The sequence below is a fragment of the Colletotrichum abscissum genome (genome assembly GCF_030869225.1).
Source record: "Colletotrichum abscissum strain IMI 504890 chromosome Unknown Scaffold_18.1, whole genome shotgun sequence".
Classification (NCBI taxonomy): domain Eukaryota; kingdom Fungi; phylum Ascomycota; class Sordariomycetes; order Glomerellales; family Glomerellaceae; genus Colletotrichum; species Colletotrichum abscissum.
The window spans coordinates 170,076-193,031 of NW_026850076.1; the positions used below are offsets into that span (position 1 = coordinate 170,076).

A 22,956-nucleotide genomic window follows, 5' to 3' on the forward strand; every position below is an offset into this window, starting at 1 on the left:
ACACGGTTCGCATCTCACATATACACATACATATAACTGAGCATAGCATCTTTTGAGAAATTTCCTTTTCATTATCATATCGGTCATCCAGAGGATGAACTGGTATCAAGCATTCATGTACATTAGAAGCACGAACGCATTTCTCATGCTGTCCCCTCTTCCGTGATAGATGTCTTAAGACACCTTAAGCTCCCGTCACACCTTTTCCCTCTGGATGTTGTCTTACAGACTCACGCCAAAGACAAATGCCATGCTGAGACCAACGACCGATGAGAGGGCGAGCATGTGGGCTCCGTTGCCTGCCGCGCCGCTGGAACCGCTGCCTGAGGTAGAGTTGCCCGTGCTGTTCCCGCTGGTGCTGTTGGTTCCGTTGGCGCTCTGCTCCTTGATGGTGTGGACCGTTACGCCCTCCGTCTTGCACTGATCCGAGGGGAGAGTGGTGGCGTTGGAAGTGAAGCGGATGTCGGCGCACTACATCGTCCATCTCGTTAGCATCCTCTCCTTACAACGTTTCTTTCAACAAGCATCCACAGTACTTGATCAAAGAAGATAGTAGAACATACGTTGTAGAGTCCAGACCCAGACTCTCCGACAGTAACAACCTGGATACTTCCCCTCTGACCGTCCTTTGCGGGCGTTGGCAGCGCAAGCTTCTCCACGCAGAGGGTGCCGGAGCCGGTGGCGTTCCAGAACTGCGGGGTGAGGGTGATGTTATGCGTCGTGACATTGCCGCCGGACTCCAGGCCGAGGTTGATGAAGACGTAGGTCCAGTCGTGGTGCAGGTCGAGCTCGATGGAGCCGCCGTCAAGGGGCCAGTCTGTGACGTTGCCTCTTCCGTAAGGGACTCCGGCACCTGGTGAGGAGGTCAGCTTGTGTCACTTGTCGCACTCGAGTTACGGGGAGACGAAGGCAAGAGTGACTGGGAAAAGAGGGGAACTGTACAGGGGTAAGTCCACTGGGAGTAACCCGTCAGGTTCGTTCCGCTGAGGGTATCAGCGCGCCATGAAGGGTAGGCGAGGCCAAAGTGAGCGGACGCAAAATTAGCGGCGCCGAGGGCGAGCAGGAGGGTCTTGGGGGCCATGATTGCAAGTGGTATCAGATCGACAGAGCTTCTAACTTTGTACAGCGGGTCAGATGGAGAGATCAACGATGGAAGGGAACTGCCAAGAAGATGAAGAAGAGGATGGCTGGAGGTACCATAGCTTGACTTCTGTGAGGCAAGCATTTATATAAACAAATCAACCTCCGCACGTAACACCTGCAGCATACCTTAAATGGGTAGCTTATCCTTACTTTTGGGATGTCACGTAGACAGGGATCTGAGCTGTAAGCATCGTGGCAGGTAGACTAAGGCAGGCCAGCTTCCGCGCGAAGAAAACTCCCTCACACGCCACAGTGAGAGCGGCCTAGACTTCTTACGGCGCTACCCTGTGGTGCGGCCTCAAGGGAAATAGCCCGCTGGCGGATATACTGTGAAATAACAGCAGCATATCGAGGCCTCGGGCTGTCCTCATGGCGACAGGGAATGGAAAAGACAAAAGCCTCGGACTGAAAGACCGAGAGGCGAGCAGTTCCGCAACGGGGAAGTACACCAATGGAGGGCACCAACTGAGCAAGTTTATTTTCACTTAGGCAAGGTACCTGAGTCTAGCGAGCATTTGGCTGGTCTTTGAGCGAGATTGCCAAAGAGCCAAACAGGCGGCCCAGACGTTTCCTTCGTGAAAAACGGCCGTTTGGCTGACTTGAGGTTGGGCGAGAGGCTCAAGATGGGAATGGTCCCCTTGTTCAACCGGCGAATCAGAGTTGGTGGATGGCGGGGGCGGGGGAGCGGCGGGCGCTAGCGCGGATGCAAGTATCTTGCTCAAACTCACGCACTCTCTCCCGCGGTTGCAGCTCCCGAATGGGCTTCCTCAATGCTGGGGAGATGACATGTACTGATTGGCTTAAAGACGTGAAGACCGACGGTGGTTGTGCCGGCTGGAATGAGCTGGATTGTTTGTTGTCGGGACATTTCATTGTCTGAGGCGGTCTGTCAGCTGCTCTGGAGTTGATTTGGTAGCTGGAGTTGGATATCACGTTGGCGTAACTTACCAACGTCTCTCGATTGCTTGGTCCAAAGCATCTCGAAAGATGCTGGCGCTGCTTTCACATTATGGAACAAGATGTAAGAACGTTGACAGCGACTCGAGATGCAGCTGGCAGGTTGGTTAAGGGGATGTTGGATGATGCTCAGAATATCGCAATAAACACCAGAGTTTAAGACCGACAAAATTCGACATGGCAAAATGACGCACTCGCAAACGATTCGCAAGTCATTTTTAGGTTCAAGACGATTCGGAGAATAGGCGTAGACTACTAAGGTAGCATCGTATATGCAATACATTATATATTCTATCCTTTAACCTTCAAATGTACCAAGAGATAATGCCTCGGCGCAATGATGTCAATGTTTTACAACATCAAGTCATGAAATATCTACTATAAGAAGAGTTTACGATGGTGAGTGTGCAGCCGATTCAAGACCAACTTTGCTATAACTTGGGAAGCTGGTTGAGAGACCACAACCCAGTCTCATCGGTGTACTGCTCCCCACCGACAAAACCCCCAGAAACAGGCCCTCTCCCAGCCTGCCAGAAAGGAATCGTGACAAAGATATCCTTACTTGTAATATTCGCCACAAAGACCCCAACATCCCCCAAGTCCCACCGCATAATCATCCCAGCAGGCGCTGGCGTCCCAGGCACAAGTGGCCAAATCTGCCCCTCACCCCATCCCAGCGTGTTATTCACGCGGTCCACGCAACGCGACGCAATCACGTGGCCGTCCTCGTAGGTCGCGAGGTACTCGGAGCTGATCTCGGTGCCGTCCTGTGCGTGCGAGTGCCACCAGACGACGGCATATGGACCCAGACGGGCATGGCCCCAGAAGGCGGCTTGAATCGCTTCCTGGAAGGGACGGTCGACCCAGGTCTTGTCGTGGTAGCCGTAACCGGAGAAGGACATCGCCGTGTCGCCGAGCTTGAGGTCGACTGTTGCTTCGGCGTCGGGAAGGGCGTTGGCCCAGGCTACGCCTTCGACGTTTTTCTCATTTACGCCAGCTGCGTCGGTGCCGCAGGTGTAGTGGGGGGCGACGGTCTAGAAACAGCCAGTATGTCAGTCTTCCGGCCATCCGATTTGGTAGTAGACTTGTACTCACGTTGCCTCGCAAGATAAGACTTCCATAGATGCCAGTCTCGGGAGAGTTGATGGTCACATTATAGACCGGCCTCGGCTGCAGCAAGCTCGAGCCCGACCAGCTGACCTCGCTGCCGCCGAAAAAGTCGACGCGCATGCTCTTGTCCGCCCGCTCGGTGATGTTGGCGTACTCGGAGTTGACTCCGTAGCTGAAGGCCGTTCCGTTCGCGAAGGATCCGAACAGGGATACGTGGTACTGTGTGGTGCCTACATCTGCGCCGTTATCGGTCGGTCTCTGGATCTCAAAGTTGAAGACGACGGTCTCGTTGGTCGAAGGGTTCATCGCGTCAAAGTACCATCTGTGGAGACCTTGTGTCAATCACATATATGGCAGGATGCAGCAGGGGGGTTAGCTGCACGTAGGGTCTGATGACGTACGAGTCAAAGGTAGTTGCGTTCGGGCCCGGGTCGATCTTGAAGAAGTCTGCTTCACCGAGAGCTTCTGTGGTGAACTGGACCTTAGTTGTGCCATTATATAAGTCTTTGCCAAGCTGGATGACACGATCTCCGGTGCTTGTCTCGGCAGAGCAGGTAGATGCCGAAACGGCTACAGCAGCCAGCAGACAAGCTTTAATTTGCTTCATGGTCGGTTGTAATTGAAGATTGTGCGTGTTAAGATAGGGACTCTTGAGACAATCGACTTCTTCGTAGGTCAGCCTGGATGTTTCGAGGATCGCTGCATGTTGGCTTATATAGAGCAGAAAAGACTGCCATCATTTAGAACTCTGCTGCGCCGAGAACAGGGGACACTCGACTCAAGATGCTCTCGCTATTTCCCCACTGAACATAGCCGCAACCCTTCATTAGAGGCTACTGAAGCCGACCAAGCTCCCCTGACATCGCATCGCAGAACGAATCAGCCGAACGCTCCGGTGCGGAAGCCGCATCGAAAAACACTCATGTGCTCATGATTCCTACGTCTTTCTACGGCCACAAGATATTGCAGCGTCGAAAGGTCTGTGGATTACAACATCAACTTCGGTCTCGGTTCATCCCGTCATTCGACTCGCAGCTCGGTTTCGGTTTCAACGGTGGTGTTCGCTTGAGGGAGTCTGTAGTTCGTCATTTCCCGTTTGTCATGCCCATGTTGCCAAAGGAGCCCGAAGGACCCCGAGCGCCGCAAGTTCCTATCTCCGGATGGAACCTCATTACGTGAGAGGTCGGCAATGTGTCCGTCGGCGTCGGTCGAGCAGCAGCCTCCGGATCCGGGGCCAGGCTGTTTCTCCAGCCGCCCGGGTACCGCTCCGGAATTTCTCCACTCCTCGGTGTAGACGTCATCGTTGACTATGGTCACTCCAACCGCCAAGATCGGAAGCAAGGAAGCTGAGCTTTGACGAAACAAAGTTTGGCCCAGCCGAGTCTATCTCGACCTCACTCGAAAACACTCTACCACACCTCCAGTCTGCACTCACGAAGCTCGCGGCTTTCGTGAGAAGACGCGATTTCCGCGATCAATCCAGCATCCGCAGAAAACAAGGTGCGCAAAATCGCTACGAGAAATCACCAGCTGATCAAGCTTAATCAGCGTCGATGGTTTAGTGGTAAAATTCTCCGTTGCCATCCAGCAGCGTCGGGGAGCCGGGGGTTCGATTCCCCCTCGACGCAACTCTTTTGTTCCGCGGAACAAATCCGTCTCCTTTGGGGTAGTACCTGCCGCCGCTGTTGCCACTGTTGCTTCTGGTAGTCCCAGTGACGTTGCTGGACTGTCGACGCACTTCGCCCATGTTGTCTGTCCTATTAATACTCAATCGGCGCCTCCAAATAATTTTTTGCGATGGAAACCAGTTAATGGGACACAACAACGCCAGATTCAGTGTGGCATCGGACCGAATGGCATTGAAATAGTTATCGTATTTCCCCGGACTGGGATAATTGGCTTCTTGAACAAGACCAGCCTTGGCGGTTAATTGTAAGACTATAAGATCTGGGGAGACTTCGTAAGCGTCTGAATAAAGCATTGAAATACGGGTTAGCGTAACATCGTATCAGATCGTTGTACTGCGCCGCGGTGGCATTCGCGAACGTGTACGAGCTATGGTGTCGTCGGCGTGGATGGATGGCATCGTGCGATGAGACGATATCCTTTAGCTGCGACGATGCAAACGATGCGACAATTGGTGCCAAAATCACGGCAGTCAAAGCAAAGATATCTTGCCCGATTGACTCAACGTAAGGCGACCAATAATTATCGACGAATTGAGACCAAAAGAAGGGTCACCGAAGATGTTGCATCATATGTGCCCTGATTTTCAGTGTTGAGAAATGGGCAACGGCGCGATTGGCATGAAATGGACGGGGAAAGTTGCGGCGGCCTCAAGTCACTCAGTATCTTTTCTCGCGCCATGTGGGGCTTTGTTCGAAGCGAGCGAGCCAATGGATCCACCCAGAGAAATCCGCCCACCGTTCAGCCCCGTCGCACCCGCATGGGTACATTGATGCTGACCATTACGATGCTGAACCAAAGTTCTTTTCATTTAGCGACACCATATACCTGTGTGATATCTTTGGCAATGTGTTGTGTTGCGATATAAAACAGTTAAAAGCTATCTCAATTTTCAAGTAGATTTATAGCTCACATGTGAAGCATATCGGGTGGTGATGTATGCTGCAGTTCTAACATTTAATCCGCGTTGCATGTCTCGCAGATTGAGTATCCCTGCTTGCGATCAACGCACGGGCCACTGAGGCCAAAATCGCTGCGCCTTGGGAACTCGGCACAGGCAACCACTCAGAAGAAGCGGGCCTGAGTCACTGAGGACTTCAAATCCCCAGGCATCCCTCGCGCATTTCGACTGCTGGACCTCTCTTCCTTCCTCATCCGCTCCGAATACCTTCAATCTCTACCTACCTCTTCTTACCTTACCCTTACCACCTCACCATTGATCGCATCTAACCCAGCCGATTGATACAAGCTTTCAAGCTACCAAGCTTACCCCACGCCCCTGCGACTACTGCGAGATGCTCTAGTTGAATCAACGATCCACCCCGCAGCCAATATGGCTTCTTACGCTGATCCACCGGTCCAAGACCGCTGGGACTCGCACGATTTCGATGGCGACCCTGATCGCTATCTATGCCTTTACAACATGCCAGACGAATTTGACTTGGATGCTTGGGCGACTCCTGATCCTCGGGTCACGACTATGGTCGACATGGGAGACGCCTTTGCTTCGGAGATGGAACTGCACCGTTCCACCCTGAACCCAGTCAAATTCGAGAAAACGGAGTCCCCTTTTGATGGAGGCAGCTCCGACGATGGAGGATATCCACTACCACGTTTGTTGACGTTCAGAGAACGCCGACGCCTACCTGTGCAGTTGTTACTTCGCAAGGTTAGTTAACGACTGAATACAAGACTCTTCTCTCATGACGAGAGGCTAACACACAAACCTAGTCCCGCCATGCACCTATTGCTTGTGGTAAATGCCGCGAAGACATGATTGCTTCTTGTTCCCTCTCCTCCCGGGATAAATTGGCGAGCGTCCGGCTTTCGGACCTTGCAACTATGGAGGACATTTGCGTCCTAGATTTCGTTACCCCAGTCCCGGTATCCCCAGACGATGGCCAAACGGCACATCTGGACATTCCGGATACATGCCGACAGGTCTCCTTTGGGAAACTCAACGGCGTGATGCAGTTGTTGTCTGTTGCTGTCTAATATTGCGAGGATGATGTTGGTTATTCGCACCGGTAAGCTCGCCGACGGCGCGTCTACGCTTGCTCTCGCGACTTGCCTCTAACGCTTACCCCCAGGTTGGCCAAGGACCTGAGTACGTCGTAAAACTTCTCGATCGGCCATCTGAACTTGATAGCGCCCGTCCACAAGAATTCACACAAACGCAACCGTTCGTAAACCAGCTAGCTCAGCAAATCGCCGAGTCAACCACCCTTTACCAATACGACCCTTACTACCAGCAACCTTCAACTCCTGAAACGGAGTTCTACGACCTGTCTGCTGCAACGAATATCGTTGGCAGACTTCCAAGCGAGAACACTACACACCACCCCGGGTTCCCCCCTTCAGTCGCAGTTATGGCGGTCACTACCACAGGCTGGCCCTACGGGGCCCAGCCGGTACGTGCTGCACCCGATGCCATGAACGACAGCATGTATCAAAACTCGCCTTTCTCCGAGCTCTTTGAGCTTTCGGAAGAGGGCGACGATTGGGCAATGCTCATGCAGCAGGACATGCTCGCTACGGGCGACTACGACATGACCACCTTCGACCCTTCCACCATGGAACCAACTTACCAAACCACCCACTCTCCTCAGGAAATCTTTAACGACCCCGCCGTCCAGTTCGATGTCGCGCAGAGCCTAGGCCCCAACTTCTTTGACTTTAACAGCCCTCTGCCCGACCTCTCTACCTCTGGCTACCTCTCTGGCGACCAGGTTTCCTCCTATTTGGGCAGCACGAACACCTCCCCCTTCGAGCCTGTCCTCGACTTCTTCCCCGAAACCGACTCATTCTCCATGTTCCCGGCAAGCACCGACGGCTCGCCCCTCGACACAACTTTCTCCTCCCCCGGATCAGACAGCGCAAACGCCCCTTCCAGCTCCTCCCACCCATACAGCTGCACCACCGACGGCTGCACAAAGACCTTTGCAAAGGAGGCTCAGCTGAAGCAGCACCAGCGCGTCCATCGCAAGGCCCTTGTCTGCACCATCTGCCGCGCCGAGCACCGCCACGAGCACAAGTTCGCTCAAGTGCGGGACCTAGAGCGGCACATGCAGGCGCGCCACAAGGACGTCGCTGAGAAGAATAACGTGCGCTCCGAGATCCGCCAGTGCCCGCACCAGGGGTGCGAACACCAGGGGAGGCGGGACAATGTGTCGAGGCACCACAAGAGTAAGCACGGTAAGGAACTCAAGTGGAAGAGGGGTGTCCCTCACGTGGTGGGTTGAGTTTCGCTCCTCAACCGGGTTTGATGTTCTCAACCCCAAAAAATATGACACGAGCGTTGTGAGTTCTTGGCGTTTATCTACTCCCTTTTGCATTTATTTCCTATCTGTTCGGTTTGGGATCTCGGTAGTCTAGCATTGCATTTAGACAATAACAAATCCTTAAAACATAACTTGTTAGTGCCACTTAGAAACGTGATCAGGAAGTATGTGGCTCATTTGGAAATAATCGCTTTCTTGGCAGTAGTCACCAAGAGCGACCGCACGTGCACCGATTGCTTGAAGACCGATGCCGAACATCCCCATAATAACTATCCGCAATATCTCCACAAATCCCGACCGTCTCGACGAATTCGCCCCGAGCCGTGTCCGGCGTTTGTACTAACTTTAAGAATCCACGCTACTGCCACTTAATTCATGAGTCGGGATGCAAGAGGGATTCCGAGTAGTGCTAGGTGCTCGCATGGGATCTTCTTTTGCGGTACTAATGAGAAAATCTTGACTGCCAGTGATGGTCCTTCGTACATGTAACATCGTCACAGTTTTCCCCAACGCAAAAGTGTAGATGACGTGAATTAGTACAAACAACACTCATAACATGTATGCCTTGCACAACCCTCTTGCGCCTCGCTTCGAACCCAACCCTTCAACGCCTTCCTTATTTAAGGGGTACTAGGCCTCTAATCTGGCCGCCGATACCACTCATAGACTCATTCATCCATTCCAGGCCATAATTGCAACCTAACCGCAGGAGGCCTCAGACATGAACCGACTGTGCCGCAAAAACGAGTTTGGTCTCTTGCGACCTGACCGTTCCAACACGAGATACGTATCAACCAACAGAAATATCTCGACCAAGTGCCGGACCAACTTGACCGGAACTGGGTTCCATCCTATCAATGACTCTGAAGATTGACGTGATGGATGCAGTGATCCTTGCCAGCTGAGTCCAAGGTTGGTTTGGTCTTCTGCAAGTTACGCGCCGAGTGAGGTTTTGGTGTGGCTCAACTTTGACATGACTTTTTTAATTCCATCGATTCATTTTTTTCCAACACTTTCGATCGTTCAAAGATTGCGCTGGGCAAATTTTTGGTGTGGCTCAACTGTAATAAGAATTTTTGATTTTGCAGATCTCATTTTCCCATCACATTTGATCACTCTAATTATGGCACCAAATTTATTCTCTTCGCTCTGTGTCTCTCACTGCGATCCTCTCATTGATTCTGCCCACTTCATTTGTTTTTACGCGCTGAGCAAACTTCTCATTCCTCTGAGTTGGACATGCCTATGATTTGGTGATTTTGTCGCTTGCACATCTCCAACACTTTTGACCTTTCTCGCCCTACGCCAATTTGATCCTTTTCGTTCCGTTCCTCTCGTTCTGCTCCTCTGAATCATCACACCTTTTTCACTCCTTTTCTCTATGGCCGTCACCCGATCTATTCCAACCTTTGCGCACACTTCATCCTGCTCACTTGATTCCCGCCATTTCACTTGCTCGACTGTTGGCAACATTTCAGGAATTTCACTCATTTCGCATTTTTCAGTCGTTTCACTCTATCTTGATTGTTTTACTCCGTTCAACTGTCAGCCAATTTTACTCCATTGGCACTTTCACACATCTTACCTACCTCGCACGATTCACTGTTTCCAGCTCTTGTGCTCATTTCAGCCGTAATGCCCATCCCGCCATCTTTACTCCTTTCCCACAATTGTACTCTTTCAAACTTTTTTGGCCTTTTCCCTCAGTTCAATTGTTTCACTCCTTGAGTCTTTTTAAACACTTCACCATTCTCGATCTTTCCGTTCTATCTGGCCCTTTCATCGCTTTTGGCTCTACAGCCACTTTACTTTTTCTGATTACCACTTTCACCTTTCCTAGTCTTCTCAACTTTCACACTGATTCACGCCTATTTTGCACATGTCACAAGAACCACCACCACATTCTCTTAGCCAAAAGCCCACTTTCGAGCAGCACACGTTTCAATTTTCCTAGCTCTTATATCATTTTCTACTATTGCATTTTGATTTCGTCTCTCTAAGTTTTGCACGCATTTATACCAAGTTCAACATATTTCACTACACTCCACCCCGTTTGAAACCGTGTCATACGTTCCGCCAACTTCATTCATTCCACCCTTTTCACAATCTTCAGCCCATCTATCTTCAAAATCTCATTCTTTGCTACTGGCTCATTCCCTTCAACCCTTCCATCGCCAGCGTCTCAGCTCTGTCACTCCTACCACCCTTCTGCCTAATCGCTGAAGCAGAGTGGTCAGGCAGAATCAAGGATCGAGCGAGCCCCGAGTCACAAGCCCCACACCCCTGTCGCCTTGAGAAGTATATAATGGGGGGCAGTTCTCCCTTCATTCCGTCAAAAGAGAAAGCAGCGCTGCAGCTGGCGGAACATGTGGTCTTACTGAATTGACCCATGCTCTCAGCTCGTGTTCTGTATCTTATGTTGGAACGACTCTCTACTTGAGCTTTTTGCTTGTCATTACCAAGTGTTTTCTTCACTTGGTAGCCATGTCGTCTTCCATCAATCCAACGTCCATTCCATCCGTCTCTGCTCTGCGGCATCAGCTCGGATATGGCGACTCTGACCCGTCGAGTTGTCAGTCAAAGTTATTCCAAGACAGCGTCCGGGCTTTCCGCAAGACCTTTAAGACCAGACAAGGCTATGAAGGCAGTGCGATGTACGAGTGGAAGTCTCCAGAGCATCAAAGTGCTCTTGAGGAGATGGCCCATGAATTTCTCGACCGTGACGGAAACGGAGCTCGACTTTGGCCGGATGAACATGCCCAAGGCAGTGTTAGGAAGCTCAAGTATTCCCGTCATGGCACGAAGTAAGTAATAACGGCAATCCCGTCTCTTTAAGAAAGAAAATTGGCTGATAAGTTCATGTCTCATAGAATCAAGCGAATCCTGAAGCAGCTCTTTTGGAGAATGAACCTGCAGCAGCACCGCAATGGCAAATACAGAAAGAACAAGGTGAAGACGGGCAACGTCCACACACGCACTCTTGATGGGAGAGGTAGTCACGAGAACCCCATCGATGTAGATGAGATTGAGGAGTCACTCGAGAACTCTAGTGCGGTTGGAATGCCTTCCACCTCAAGGTGAGCGATCGGCATCCCGCACATACTGAGAGTATTCTCCTTACATTTGATGACGTAGCTCGACCAAGACAGATAAGGCGGCTGCTCCTTCAAAAATTGTCGACCCATACGAATTAGACTCTACCTCGGAAGAGGTTCAAGGACTATTGCAATTGCAAAGGGGGGTTGCCACAGACTTCCAGCGCGAACCCGAAGGTCATGGCCAAGAAGTCGAGAATAATTCCGTAAGCGAAATTCGTTATGTAGAATTGCCACGTAGTGTGATTCTAATACGGGATACTTGATAGAACGATCCCTACAACCTCACTTCCTCGACTGGCCCTATGGAAGATCGTCAATTGGCGCCCTATGCTGAAATGAACCCTTCCGAGCCTCCTCCCAAGCGTCCGAGGGTTGACACTATGCAGTCTCTCCATCAGACATCGAAGAAGAAGCGAGATGAGGCTCCGGTCGATCCCCAAACAAGTCTGACGTCGCCGCGCAAGCGCAATGCGCCTCAACGCGATGGGATTCTAACAGGCGAACGACTGTCTGAGGCCTTGCAGGCAATGGATAAGGACTCCCCTCCGGAGATGAACGCCGGCACCATGTCATCTGGAGCCCACCTAGAAGTTCCTGGCGGCTCTGTCACTGGTGGCCAAGCGGAGTCGGATCTACACAAGGGGGAAGCCAATGCGGAGGATGTCGAAGACAGAGAAGATTCTGTTGACGCATTCATTGATGAAGCGACCAAGCAACTGTACGTCGAAACTGATACGCGTTCAATTCAGCAAGATGAGGTTATCAGCAGCACCGAAGCATCAGCGCCAGTTGACACCTCGTGCCCAACGAGCCCTACTATGGAACACAGGAAGACAGTCTCTTTCTTGGTGGACATGAGACGTTCACAGACAATGGCTGTAGAGCCAATCGAAAATGACGGCTCATCTCAGACCGCACCGTTGCGTCAAGCGCGAGTCAAATTCGTATATCGCATCATCACTCGTTCCCCGACTCGCCGGAGCTGCATCTGGAAGCCCAGAGGAAGCTTCCGGACCAAGACGCTAGCCGAACTAGAAAATGAGCTTCCTCTGGAGTTTGAGCGATCCGAGCTCAAGTACCTCCTTATTCGACTGGAAGCTCGAGACACTCATGCGGATCAGATAATTCCCTGTGGAAGAGAAGACGAATTCGATGCTCTGAAACGACATCTTGTAGACTTCATTCGACATTGCGTTGTAGAATCGCTCCCTGGAGAGGAGGTCTCTGTCTTTATTGACATTGAGCCATTGTCTACTCTGGATTCGATGGAGAAATCCTCGGAAGTAGAGCATATTATGTTTGATTGGTGACGGATCTCGATTTGAGCTAGCCTTTGTAGCGTTGCGGCCTCTTGTTTTCCTTGCGTACTAACTTGCGACGAATGATGAAGTTCCTTGGACAGGGTAGGATTGGTTGTGATTGCAACAATTCAGGACATAGGGAATGGCCAAATTGCAGATTGTGGAAATACACTCTCTTGAATGACCTGGTAGCGAAATACAGAAAGACTCAAGAACCTCTCTGCAAACTCCATGCCCAAACTTGGCCATGTGGTTTTAACACACGATTGATGCATCTAGATGCGTAAAACGCTGGCATTCGAACATCGCCAATCTCCCGCCGGCACGTAAGCCTCCACTACCGTTGTGCACAAGAGGCCATTAACTACCACGTAAACACATGTACCAAGTAAGATACAATGGCGCTGTGATTAAGGGGGCATCGTACCTATCGATGGGCAGTAACATAAGGCTTGTCAGGGTTTCCACGTATCAGACAACGACATCATGTCAATGCACAGACTTCATGTCGAAACATCAATATCATAAGGTAGCTCACTCCCATTCAGGCGTTATCTCAGGGGCTACAGGGCCTAGCCCAGGCGGAATGAGCATTTCCAGGCTTTATTCTAGCGCCCGCTCTGGGCGCATCGCCTAGCGACCTATAGCTGAGTCAACCCACGAAGTAGTTCATCCCTAGTACTTCGCAGGACACGATCGACCTTCTCCACGCTGTAAAATGCCTCATTGTAGCACACACTAAAGGTGAGCTTCCCCCGGAAAGTCCACAAATACATCTGGAAATCACCAGTCATCATCGTGGAGCTCACCCAAAAGTTGGACACCTCCCAAGCTCCATACTGGCGTTGTAGATAATCGTCAACAACTCCCATGCTGGACAAAGACGGCGTGCTGCTCGGTGGCACGCCGCCGCTCTCAAGGATCTGTCGCGACATAGCCATGTAAGGGGTCAGGTACCCAAAATCATTGTCGGCGAAAGCAAAAGGGGCCTTGTACTGCTGGTGTAGGGACTTGCTGAGAGCATCAAAAGTGCTGTCCTTGCTGAGGTCCGCTGCGAGAGGCAAGGCGGTTTGAAGCGACCCGATCGAGTGCTTGTACGGGACGAAAGAGGAGGGGAAATGGCGACGCAGGTCAATGGTGGTGAACTGAACGTAGGATGAACCGTCTTCACCAGCTTCCGACTGGAGTTTCTGCAAGCATGGAATTTCAGCATTCATCGACTACCAAGGAGTAGCAAGCAGCAAACATGAACTCACCTGCGTTGTCAAAGCAAGTGCAGCGTGCCAAGCTGAAGTAACGCTGACCCCCTTTTCCTTGCACGCACTGATGATTGTAGAGGATGTCTTCTCGTCTACCTCGAGATCTCTATGGACTGGTCTTTGCGGGGTAGTTGTGAAGTCAACTCCAGGTAGTCGAATAGGTTTCTCTTGTTGCAGAACACGCTGGAAGATGGACTGCGCATCGGCAAAGTTCTTCTCTGATGGTGTAGCCGAGACCCCCAACCAGTCGTCGTACGGCTTAGAAAGGTTTGGTGCTCCAGATGTCTCGTGGTGCGTCTGAGAGTTGTCATCTGGCAGAGCTGCCAGTGTCGTGAACAGGGCGTGATACAAGTACAACATTCCTCGCCCGTCAATAAGAGTGTGGGGTGACTGGAGTAGAAGTTGGTTGGAGTCTCGAACATAATGGAGCGTGATGTGGAATTGGCTCTTGAACGCAGAGAAGAGTTCATCGGCGGTTGTTCCGTCGTGAACTAGGAAGCTCTTTTGCAGCCATTCGTCTGTGATGGCATCTTCGCCAACTACGATCTCACGTGAAGCTGAATCCACAACAGCACCAGCGCAGGGAAAGTCCTTCGCTACGATCTTCCAAGCTCTGCGGATCGAGCCTTCCTTGTCAATGCTCTCGTCTTGGTTCTGAAGTGTCACGCTGCAGCCGATCATCCAGTGGACCGGATAGCCTTCGGGAGACGCCAAGCTCTGGTAGAAAGACTCCATAGAGCCCAATTGACGACGCCAAATGCCATCTTTGTTGCTCCACGGAAAGTTCACACCGGAAGCCGTCGCGGGCTGAGCGAGCTTCTCCGATGCGCCGTTTGTGGAAGCCGGCCCGGTGGCCCCGGCCGCTTCTGTTGCCATCCTCGCGGATGATATGAAGTTGAGTTGATCGGAAGTATGAAGTGAAAATAGTGAAGGAAAAGAAAACTTGAGAGTTTCCTGGGGCCCTGGCTACTAGATGACGATACTCCTCCTGTCCAACATAAAGATTCCAGGGGACAGGCATGTGAACATGATGCAGTCGATTATATGATGTGATCAAGCCTAGCTTAGGCAGCTCTAGAGATGCCATAAGCCAACGGTCAGCAGTAATTATTTGGTGTTATCGTAGTAATGGTGGGGAATGCACCGAATGTACATGACCGAACAAGAAAGCCACCGAATAGGGCTGAAGGAATTGAGCCGAAGCTGACAGGTCTTGGCGCCCCATTCGGACAAGGCCTATAAATAACCGGAAACTACTTAGGTCCTTCACAAGGACGAGACTCGATATACGTCACGAAGAGCGATGGATTGTGTTTGGGAGATTCCTCTCAGGCCGTCAACAGAGACGCCCCCAGGAATCGTATCACATAATGTGGTGAGAAAACCCTGAACGTAAATTTGCTCCTATGACGAACTTTCCTTCCTCGAAGAACTGAATCACTCCAGCAAATCAAATGTCAGATCTGGTGAAGCTTAGGTCCCGTACGGAAGATAGTGACCCGTTTACAAGTAGTCATCTGTAGTCATGGTTCCATTGGCAAAAGAAACTATAGACCATCATTTGAATTTATGTAGACAGTGGACTGGTTTACTATGGTTGTTGTGTATTTACTACATGTATGTTGCGTACAACTATCGGAGATATTGCTCTTAGGCACTTCCCACCTTTACTACAAGCTTCTGCCCCCTAACCTGGCCTGACTTCAACATCTCAAGACCTTGAATCACTCCTTGCCAACCACCGGGAACTTCACGTGCCGGGTGGCATTTCAGACGTCCCTCGTCTACCAAAGTCTGAACTTCAAGCGCCCACCTGGCTCCCAAGTCAAATTTGGACTGGTCCGCATCACGGTGGTAAACTCCATCAAGCTTTACCTCGCGGCCCATGACCACATATGTCATTGGCATATCCATTTTGACTGCTTTTCTCGTTCTCCACTCATCAGGAGCATGTTCGAGGGATGCATACCTCGCTCCAGCGCGACCCAGAGCTGTGAAGCAACATTTCACGGATTCTGGTGTGGTGATGCAGTCGATCGCAGCTCGAATGGAGCCCTTTGTTGCGTCGCGAAGTGTCTCTCCGCATGTCGGCGAAGAGTAAGGTGTTGTGGAAGTCGCCCCATACTTCTTCACAAGAGCCGCGGAAGCTGGGGAGCAGGTTGCGATGGGGTCATAGCCAGCACTGCGGTGGAACGTTAGTCTACTTGTTCGAATTTTTGTCCACCAGGATTCCAATCGCACGTACCTCGATAGCAATTGGCAAGCCATAGTGCCGGTGGCTGTGGCACCACCATGTACCAAAACAGGTACGCGAGTCCCGTCAGACCGCAAGGGAGCAGGTTTTGATGGAGTGCCTGTCAAAAGAAGGGAGTCCTCCATAGCCAGTGCCACAGTCGCCCATCCGACTCCTCCAAGAGCTGCCCCTTCTAGGTCACTCCATGAGTCTGGCACCCGAACAAGAAGGCGTCTATCTTGGACAAGGTATTCAGCAAACGCTCCAGAGTCTGGGTTGCCAGGATTTGAGCCGTGCATGGGACCACAAACTCGCATCCCGACACATGTGCTGTCGACTCCAGGGCCAGCTGCGACGATGGTGCCCATGAAGTCACAGCCCATAATGGCATTGGGTACGGGATGGTAGTCTGGCATCTTGTAGTCAGTTGGGTTCAACGCAACAGCAGAAACCTTGACGAGGACATCGTGGGGCTCTCTGATTTGCGGCATGGGCCGGTCTCGCGAGACCAGCGGCGGGCCTCCGCCATTGGGAGATTGAACAAGAGCTGAGATTGTCGTCCCTTTGGCCATTTTTGCGACTTTGTAGTTCAATTTTACCATCTACTGACCTCAAAAACCATCGTCTACATACTGCCCTCTTTTATTGCGATAGTCCTGCGCGTGTACCATGGTATCTTCAACTCAGCCCTTCTATGCAGGGTCCTTGACAGGCTTCCAGATATCTCCAAAGCTGATGCGTCGGTTTCCCGAAGGATTGGGTCTGCATATCATCCCCTGTTCGGATACAAGTAGGTAAGCCTCCGAAGAACCCTCCGAATCCGGGCTCCGAACCGAAGTGGGCCCGGCGGATGGGGACGGCCCCCAGCGCTTACAAGTTCCCGAAGCCGGATCCGAGTCTACTTGTAGAACGATCCGAGAAGGATGTCAAACCCCACTCCTTCTGCTGCTCCAGACTCGGCCAATTCCATCCGGTAAGCGAGCTGATGTTTCCGGAACCCTACGGCGGGAAGCTTGTGAGAGTAAGACGACGGCCCACAGTTGGCGAGAGCCCTGCATGAAGTGTTATGAAGGATTCTGAGACCATCCCGTTCTAGGCTCTCATGATCTCGGTCTCGTCCAGGCTTCTAAGTCATCCCATTTGCGACGCTGCTAACTCGCTGCGCGTCGACCCCCACATCCCACCTCCCACAAAGTCACAATTTGACTCGACCGCCTCGAGTACTGATTCAGATGATATATCTCATCCGAGGGGCAGAATCCGAAGAAGCGCTGTTTGCATTGCCATGTTCCAAGGCTTCGTATGTCATTGCTACGACAGAGAACAATCAGGAACTCTAAGCAATCATGGCCTCCCCAATTCCCTCGGCGGGCTTGCCCACGACTTTGGCCAGCAACTTGACTGATTTCGCCGGCAATGTCGTCAGCGTGATCAGTCCGTACATCCCTGATGCCATCAAGTCCAACCTCAACTCGCTTGCGTCGTCCAATTTGACACAGGAAATGACAAAGAGCTGGAACTGGGCGGCGTACTCTACTCTTCTCATCGCGAGCATCTACGTCTTCGACTGGGGAGCGAAGTCGCGTCGCGACAAGAGGCTTCGCGATTTCGGCTCCCCGCCTCCTTTGGTTCCCTTCAAGGCGCCTTTTGGTATGTACTCACACCTGCAGAGAATTCACTCAAAGCTCACAACTTGATGCACAGGGATCGACTTGGCTGTGTACTCCTTGTACAGATTCTTCAAGTTCACCTTCTTCGAGCTTGTCAACAGCTGGCTTGAGGCCGTACCTGGCCGTACTGTCGAGATGCGTATGTTCGGCACAGGCCTCATCTTTACTGATGAGCCCGCCAATATCAAGGCTATCATGTCAACAGAGGTAGGCTTAGCGATTTATCTAGGCTGGAATTCTAGGGATGGGGGTTTATTGGATGCACGTCCACTGACAACGTGGAATAGTGGTCCAGCTTCGGAAGAGGCGAAGTCACCAAACGTATCTGGGGAGATATGCTCGGAGAGACACAGATCTTCGTTGGTAAGTTGCTGAAACTAATCAAATCTTGTGAATTTGGTATGCTAATGTGGGGTTACAGTGGACGGAGAAGACTGGCACAACAGCAAAGAGCGCATCAAGGGGCATGTAAGTGCACTCCCTTAGTCGCATTTTGCCACATCATAATTCTGATCTTAACGATCTCGACTCCTCAGGTTATGAAGATGCGCTCGGATGATCTTGAGATCACCGAGAAGCATGCTCAGCAACTCTTCAAACGTTTCGACGTCGGCAAGCCCATTGAAGTCTACGATGTTGCCGACCGTTACCAGCTCGACGTAGTCTCTGAGGTGTTCTTTGGAGAGTCTGCTAACTCCCTTACTGGACACCATCCTTTCAGAGATCCCATGGAGACTCTCCACCCCATCAACACGGCGCGCATGTTGTTCGGAAAGAATGCTTACTACGTCAAGGACAAGTACCTGGCTCCTAAGGCTTTGAAGGAATTGAATGGCTACACCTCGGGCATTGTCGATCGCGCCTATGCGAGAGACTTGTCGAAGAAGTCGCCTGAAAATTACAACATGTTGGACGATCTTGTGAGCCAGAAGAAGAGTGTTAAGGTAAGTAAGCATCATTCAGGGGCGAAGGGAATCATTCTCACGGAGGTTGCAGGATATCAAAGACTCCATGATGACCATCATGCTTGGTGGAAAGGTAGACCAACTCAGTCGGACACTGTGAAGCCCCTGACTTCTGACTGATTATTCCAGGACCCCTCAGCAATTCTTATCGCCTGGGCTATTTTCCTGATGGGCAAATACCCAAACGTCATGAAGAAAATGCAGGCCGAGGTTACGCAAGTGTAAGCACATCAATCTGTACCGGATCAACTACGAGAGAGACTAATTCCTCTTGTCAGATCTGGCGATAAGCCACCTTCTGCATCTGATCTCAAAGAGATGACTTACATCCGACATGTCATCAACGAGACCTTCAGATTGTATCACCCTCGTAAGTAGTACTTGAGTAGTCCATTGAGTGTCCGATGATTAACCATGACAAGTTGGCATGAACGTTCGGATGGCCCTGAAGGACGCCACGTTGCCGATCGGCGGTGGAAAGAGTGGGAGAGACCCTGTCGCAGTTCCCAAGGACACAACCATCAGTAAGTGGCACTATGTAAGAAAAGCTCTGGAGATGAAGTAGCTTACCCAAGTACCATCACAGTCTACTCTCTTGGTGGTCTTCAACGCCGCAAAGACATTTACGGTGAGGATGCGCTCGAGTTCCGACCTGAGCGATGGGAGGGTGCCAACATCAATCGCTGGCACTTTATTCCGTACAACCAGTGAGTCTTCAAACTTCCCTCAGACAACAATTCTCAGGACATAGTCAAGCTAACATTGTTGATTGAAAGTGGCCCTCGTCACTGCTTAGGTCAGAAGTTTGGACAGCAACAGATGGAGTACATCCTGGCGAGAATTTGCCAGGAGTATCAAGAGATTCGGATTCCACCTGGCCAGCCGCAGCAGCAGATCCGCATTGAGTTGAACTTGAAGATGGCACACCCTTGCATGTGTGAGTTTGTCAAGAAGAACAAAGGCAACTAGAGTTTTGTAGCTAGACGTAGACCATCGCGTGTTAAACGTCCGTGGGATTTGGTTTCAACTGAGTCTTATCTACTCATACATTGTGAGGCATTCGTAGCAATGCGCGATGGTAGTTGACCTGCCGTCTGAGGAACAGCCATTTTACTATAAATCACGAAATAAATGACCATGAGTTCAAAAAAGCAGACCTTGTTGATTCGACAGAAGTCTGCCATCTTATTAATAGATCCGAAAGACAAGTGTAACGAATGATCCACAACTAGAACTCTTTGCGTTCTTTCACATGATATTCTGCTAAAAGATGCCGAAACTCTATTGACGACTGACGGAATGTTTGGCCAAGGAAAGAACTTGTGTGTAGTTTTGAGTTTCACGTACTCGAAAGTTTCAATTCATGTTATGCAACAGGGTCGTAGTACTTTTTACATTGATGCTGGGAACTATCTAAGCCTTCGAAAGGAGTATTACGACTACCCGGAGGCGAGAGGCACACGGCTTCGACTTTCGCCCATCTGCACTGTCCACTTGCCAGCCCACCCTTCTCGAACTCGTACACGCATGCCGACATCCTTTATAGGCGGCGAAAGGGTAGCAAGATCCGCATAATTGACAGCTGGATTCTTGTCCCAAGATCCATTCATAGGTGATATATCGGCCCTCATGGCAAGCAGCGCAGCTATAATGAGAATCTCGGTTGCGGCAAATTGTCTCGCCGGACATAGGTACGGCGCAGCACCCCATGGGACAAAGCCACTGGCAGTGGAAATATCTCGCTCGCCTCCCTTCTTGGGTATGAAGCGATATGGGTCGAATTGCAAAGCTGTCGGGCCCCAAATGCCAGTTTCGTTGTGGATGACATTTCCGGGTACTTGGAGGTAATTACCCTCCTTCAAGAGGTATTTGTCGTCCAAAAGCGTGTCTGTCAAGACTTTGCGAAAACTTGGATTGACGTGGCGGGTTCTCTGAGTTTCTTGGAACACCGAGAGGAGGAGGGGGCACTGAGACTTGAGGGCGGCGACGTCAAGCACGAAGTCTCCGTCCTCCGACTCGATAACTGCATGTTCTGTAAGCTCTCCTCTGACCTCTTCGAGAATTTCTTGTCGTGAGAAGAGTTCCCACAAGGTCCAATACAAAGTTGGCGCTGAGTTACTGAAGGAGGCAATGGTGAAAATGGCGGCTTGCTTAGCCTTGTCCGTACTAGATACCCCGGCCTCTCCCAGAACACGTTGATGCTCTTTCATAAGATGAGAGCTCTCCTGGGGGAGCGTTTTGCAGTACCTGATGTATGACTGAAACACCTTTTCTCTTGCCGCATAACCTTTCTTCGTCACATCGAGCCAGCCAACCAAGTGGGCAGTAAGATATGTCATCCATTTCCTTGAACATATAGTTAGCATCGATATTGTATTTGAGACTATCAGAGAGGGTGGGAAGTACCAATAAGAGTTCTCTATTTCCTGGTTGAGAAAAGGGTGCTTCTCTCCATAGACGGCACAACTTGTTGCTTGCACAACAGCATGTCTAGCCCAAGACAACAACGGTACTGCTGCCTTGGCTGAAAGCAATTCATCAATGTCTATTAAGACTCTCTTGCCCATTCGAAGGCTCAGTTCATCAAGATGGCGGCCTGGAGCCAAGCTCATTTTCACCGACTGGCTTAGGTCATCGGGCAGACTGCCTCCAAAAATCTCGTAAGTCGCAGGAGAAGCATCACCATACTTTCGCGCAACGAGCTGGAGGAAAGGTCGGAAAGACAGAGCTCTGGATTGCTTCTGGATGAATGGTAGAAGCCGGCTGGACGCACTGATGTATACCTTGAAGTTGAAACATCCTAGGGTATAGATCTCGGCTTCGGTTGAATTGCTGTCGGATATTTGATTATCAGGTGCCCTTGATACTTCATCGCAACTTCAAGTGAATCAACGCACCTTGTCTTTCTGTAATAGGTTGGCCCTTGATTCATCAATCCCAGGACATGTCCGATAAGGGGAAATCTCGAACGTATCCGGACCGGCTCATTTGGATCATCTCCAGCGTTGTAATAGAAATCTGCGGCATAAGCCAACAGGGCTAAGCCAGTGAAGGCGTACAAGATTTCGCGAAGCATTTTCCAAGTATCAAGGGCAATGACTATTCCCCATGCATAGGACGCTCGTGGCTTTGTGCCGCTGGAGAGTCTTTAGGCCCGACAGTAGTCGGATTTTACCGTGACGCGTGCATGGATATGTGGATGCATACGTAGCATTTTGAAGGTTCTTTGGTTTCCAGATTGAATTGAAGAACGTGTCGTATTCCGAGTGTGGATCGAAGGATGCCAAGCCTTACGTTCATCCGGGGCTCAGAATCCTCCACGGGTGGGACATCGCCTGATTCAAACACGCCTTCTCGGTGCCTTTTTGTAAAGTGGCCGAACGAGGGCTTATCCGTATGTCCGTTTCAGGTCAAGACTTCGCTGACTGTGTCCGGGGTTTTGCTGACTGCATCAAATGAGTTACCTTTTGGGGCTGAGGGCTTACTACGAATCTATGATGCACGAGTGAGGTAGTCTGGTTGTGGCTCTGTGGATGCACGGCATCATAACCGGTATACGCGGCCCGTACCACTCCCCGCATACCAATCCTCAACGGGTCTGTCCGAGACGCTAACCATTTTTTCACTTTGCCATACGAAAAAGACAAGGAATGGATAGATCTGGCTATGGGCCCCGGCTGCTGGACCTTACCAGGCAAGGGACTGCTCCGGTGGGGAGGAACTCCCGCAATGAACTCCTTCGCCGGCTGGATGGTATTAGCGCCAAGACTAAGCAACCGAGTCTCGAGAGAACCCACCTCAGATGCGACCCGTTGCCAAGGACTGCCCTCACTGCATATTCAAAGCAGTTGCCTGGAGCTCTGGTCGGTCAGATCGGAAGGAGAGGGGGTTTCTACGGATAATAAGCCGTAATTGTCTTGGTATAATTGGACATGCTACGCGAGTGGCGGGAAACCTAGCACCACTAGTCAGTTGTCGATGGAACCCCACGAATAACACATTCCTACAACCAGGTTTCGTGTGGATAAGGAACCTGTAGGATGCCCCAATTGCTTCTCGCTAGCGATATGTCTTGGCCAGTTTCCTAAGCTGTCAAATTTGAGACAATTTCAGAGTTTCGACTTGCATGAGCGAGGGCCCTAGACGCCCAAGTAGTTTACCGAGAGAGCGTGAAAGTGGGCTGAAAAACGAAGAACGTACGTTTAGTCGGATTGGGAAAGCGTAGGATTCAGTGCCTGCGCACTAGAATGTCA

The 22,956-nt window shown here is 51.0% G+C and overlaps 10 protein-coding genes across 10 annotated transcripts; 3 read left to right on the forward strand and 7 right to left on the reverse strand.

Annotated features, from left to right (window-relative positions):
- Positions 1-222: 222 nt before the first annotated feature.
- Positions 223-1,081, reverse strand: CABS01_08050 (uncharacterized protein; the record flags this gene model as incomplete). The annotated part of the gene is made up of 3 exons (XM_060541412.1): positions 223-471; positions 564-853; positions 943-1,081. The coding sequence occupies 3 exons, from the start codon at positions 1,079-1,081 to the stop codon at positions 223-225; spliced, it is 678 nt and encodes a 225-aa protein (XP_060402216.1).
- Positions 1,082-2,531: 1,450 nt separating this feature from the next.
- Positions 2,532-3,817, reverse strand: CABS01_08051 (uncharacterized protein; the record flags this gene model as incomplete). The annotated part of the gene is made up of 3 exons (XM_060541413.1): positions 2,532-3,134; positions 3,196-3,532; positions 3,612-3,817. The coding sequence occupies 3 exons, from the start codon at positions 3,815-3,817 to the stop codon at positions 2,532-2,534; spliced, it is 1,146 nt and encodes a 381-aa protein (XP_060402217.1).
- Positions 3,818-4,295: 478 nt separating this feature from the next.
- On the reverse strand, positions 4,296-4,511 carry CABS01_08052 (uncharacterized protein; the record flags this gene model as incomplete). Its single annotated transcript, XM_060541414.1, has 1 exon — positions 4,296-4,511. The coding sequence occupies one exon, from the start codon at positions 4,509-4,511 to the stop codon at positions 4,296-4,298; it is 216 nt and encodes a 71-aa protein (XP_060402218.1).
- Positions 4,512-4,768: 257 nt separating this feature from the next.
- On the reverse strand, positions 4,769-5,191 carry CABS01_08053 (uncharacterized protein; the record flags this gene model as incomplete). The annotated part of the gene is made up of 1 exon (XM_060541415.1): positions 4,769-5,191. The coding sequence occupies one exon, from the start codon at positions 5,189-5,191 to the stop codon at positions 4,769-4,771; it is 423 nt and encodes a 140-aa protein (XP_060402219.1).
- A 1,038-nt stretch (positions 5,192-6,229) lies between these two features.
- Positions 6,230-8,138, forward strand: CABS01_08054 (uncharacterized protein; the record flags this gene model as incomplete). Its single annotated transcript, XM_060541416.1, has 3 exons — positions 6,230-6,565; positions 6,628-6,861; positions 6,987-8,138. 3 exons carry the CDS (start codon positions 6,230-6,232, stop codon positions 8,136-8,138), a joined length of 1,722 nt encoding a protein of 573 aa, XP_060402220.1.
- A 2,523-nt stretch (positions 8,139-10,661) lies between these two features.
- CABS01_08055 (uncharacterized protein) lies at positions 10,662-12,585 on the forward strand (the record flags this gene model as incomplete). The annotated part of the gene is made up of 4 exons (XM_060541417.1): positions 10,662-10,981; positions 11,048-11,254; positions 11,313-11,478; positions 11,542-12,585. 4 exons carry the CDS (start codon positions 10,662-10,664, stop codon positions 12,583-12,585), a joined length of 1,737 nt encoding a protein of 578 aa, XP_060402221.1.
- Positions 12,586-13,217: 632 nt separating this feature from the next.
- CABS01_08056 (uncharacterized protein) lies at positions 13,218-14,711 on the reverse strand (the record flags this gene model as incomplete). The annotated part of the gene is made up of 2 exons (XM_060541418.1): positions 13,218-13,766; positions 13,833-14,711. 2 exons carry the CDS (start codon positions 14,709-14,711, stop codon positions 13,218-13,220), a joined length of 1,428 nt encoding a protein of 475 aa, XP_060402222.1.
- Positions 14,712-15,485: 774 nt separating this feature from the next.
- CABS01_08057 (alcohol dehydrogenase GroES-like domain-containing protein) lies at positions 15,486-16,640 on the reverse strand (the record flags this gene model as incomplete). The annotated part of the gene is made up of 2 exons (XM_060541419.1): positions 15,486-16,017; positions 16,081-16,640. The coding sequence occupies 2 exons, from the start codon at positions 16,638-16,640 to the stop codon at positions 15,486-15,488; spliced, it is 1,092 nt and encodes a 363-aa protein (XP_060402223.1).
- A 774-nt stretch (positions 16,641-17,414) lies between these two features.
- On the forward strand, positions 17,415-19,672 carry CABS01_08058 (cytochrome P450; the record flags this gene model as incomplete). The annotated part of the gene is made up of 11 exons (XM_060541420.1): positions 17,415-17,718; positions 17,773-17,945; positions 18,026-18,101; positions 18,160-18,206; positions 18,275-18,682; positions 18,735-18,776; positions 18,833-18,924; positions 18,982-19,073; positions 19,126-19,227; positions 19,290-19,410; positions 19,480-19,672. 11 exons carry the CDS (start codon positions 17,415-17,417, stop codon positions 19,670-19,672), a joined length of 1,650 nt encoding a protein of 549 aa, XP_060402224.1.
- Positions 19,673-20,142: 470 nt separating this feature from the next.
- Positions 20,143-21,779, reverse strand: CABS01_08059 (uncharacterized protein; the record flags this gene model as incomplete). The annotated part of the gene is made up of 3 exons (XM_060541421.1): positions 20,143-21,049; positions 21,110-21,535; positions 21,601-21,779. 3 exons carry the CDS (start codon positions 21,777-21,779, stop codon positions 20,143-20,145), a joined length of 1,512 nt encoding a protein of 503 aa, XP_060402225.1.
- Positions 21,780-22,956: the final 1,177 nt, after the last annotated feature.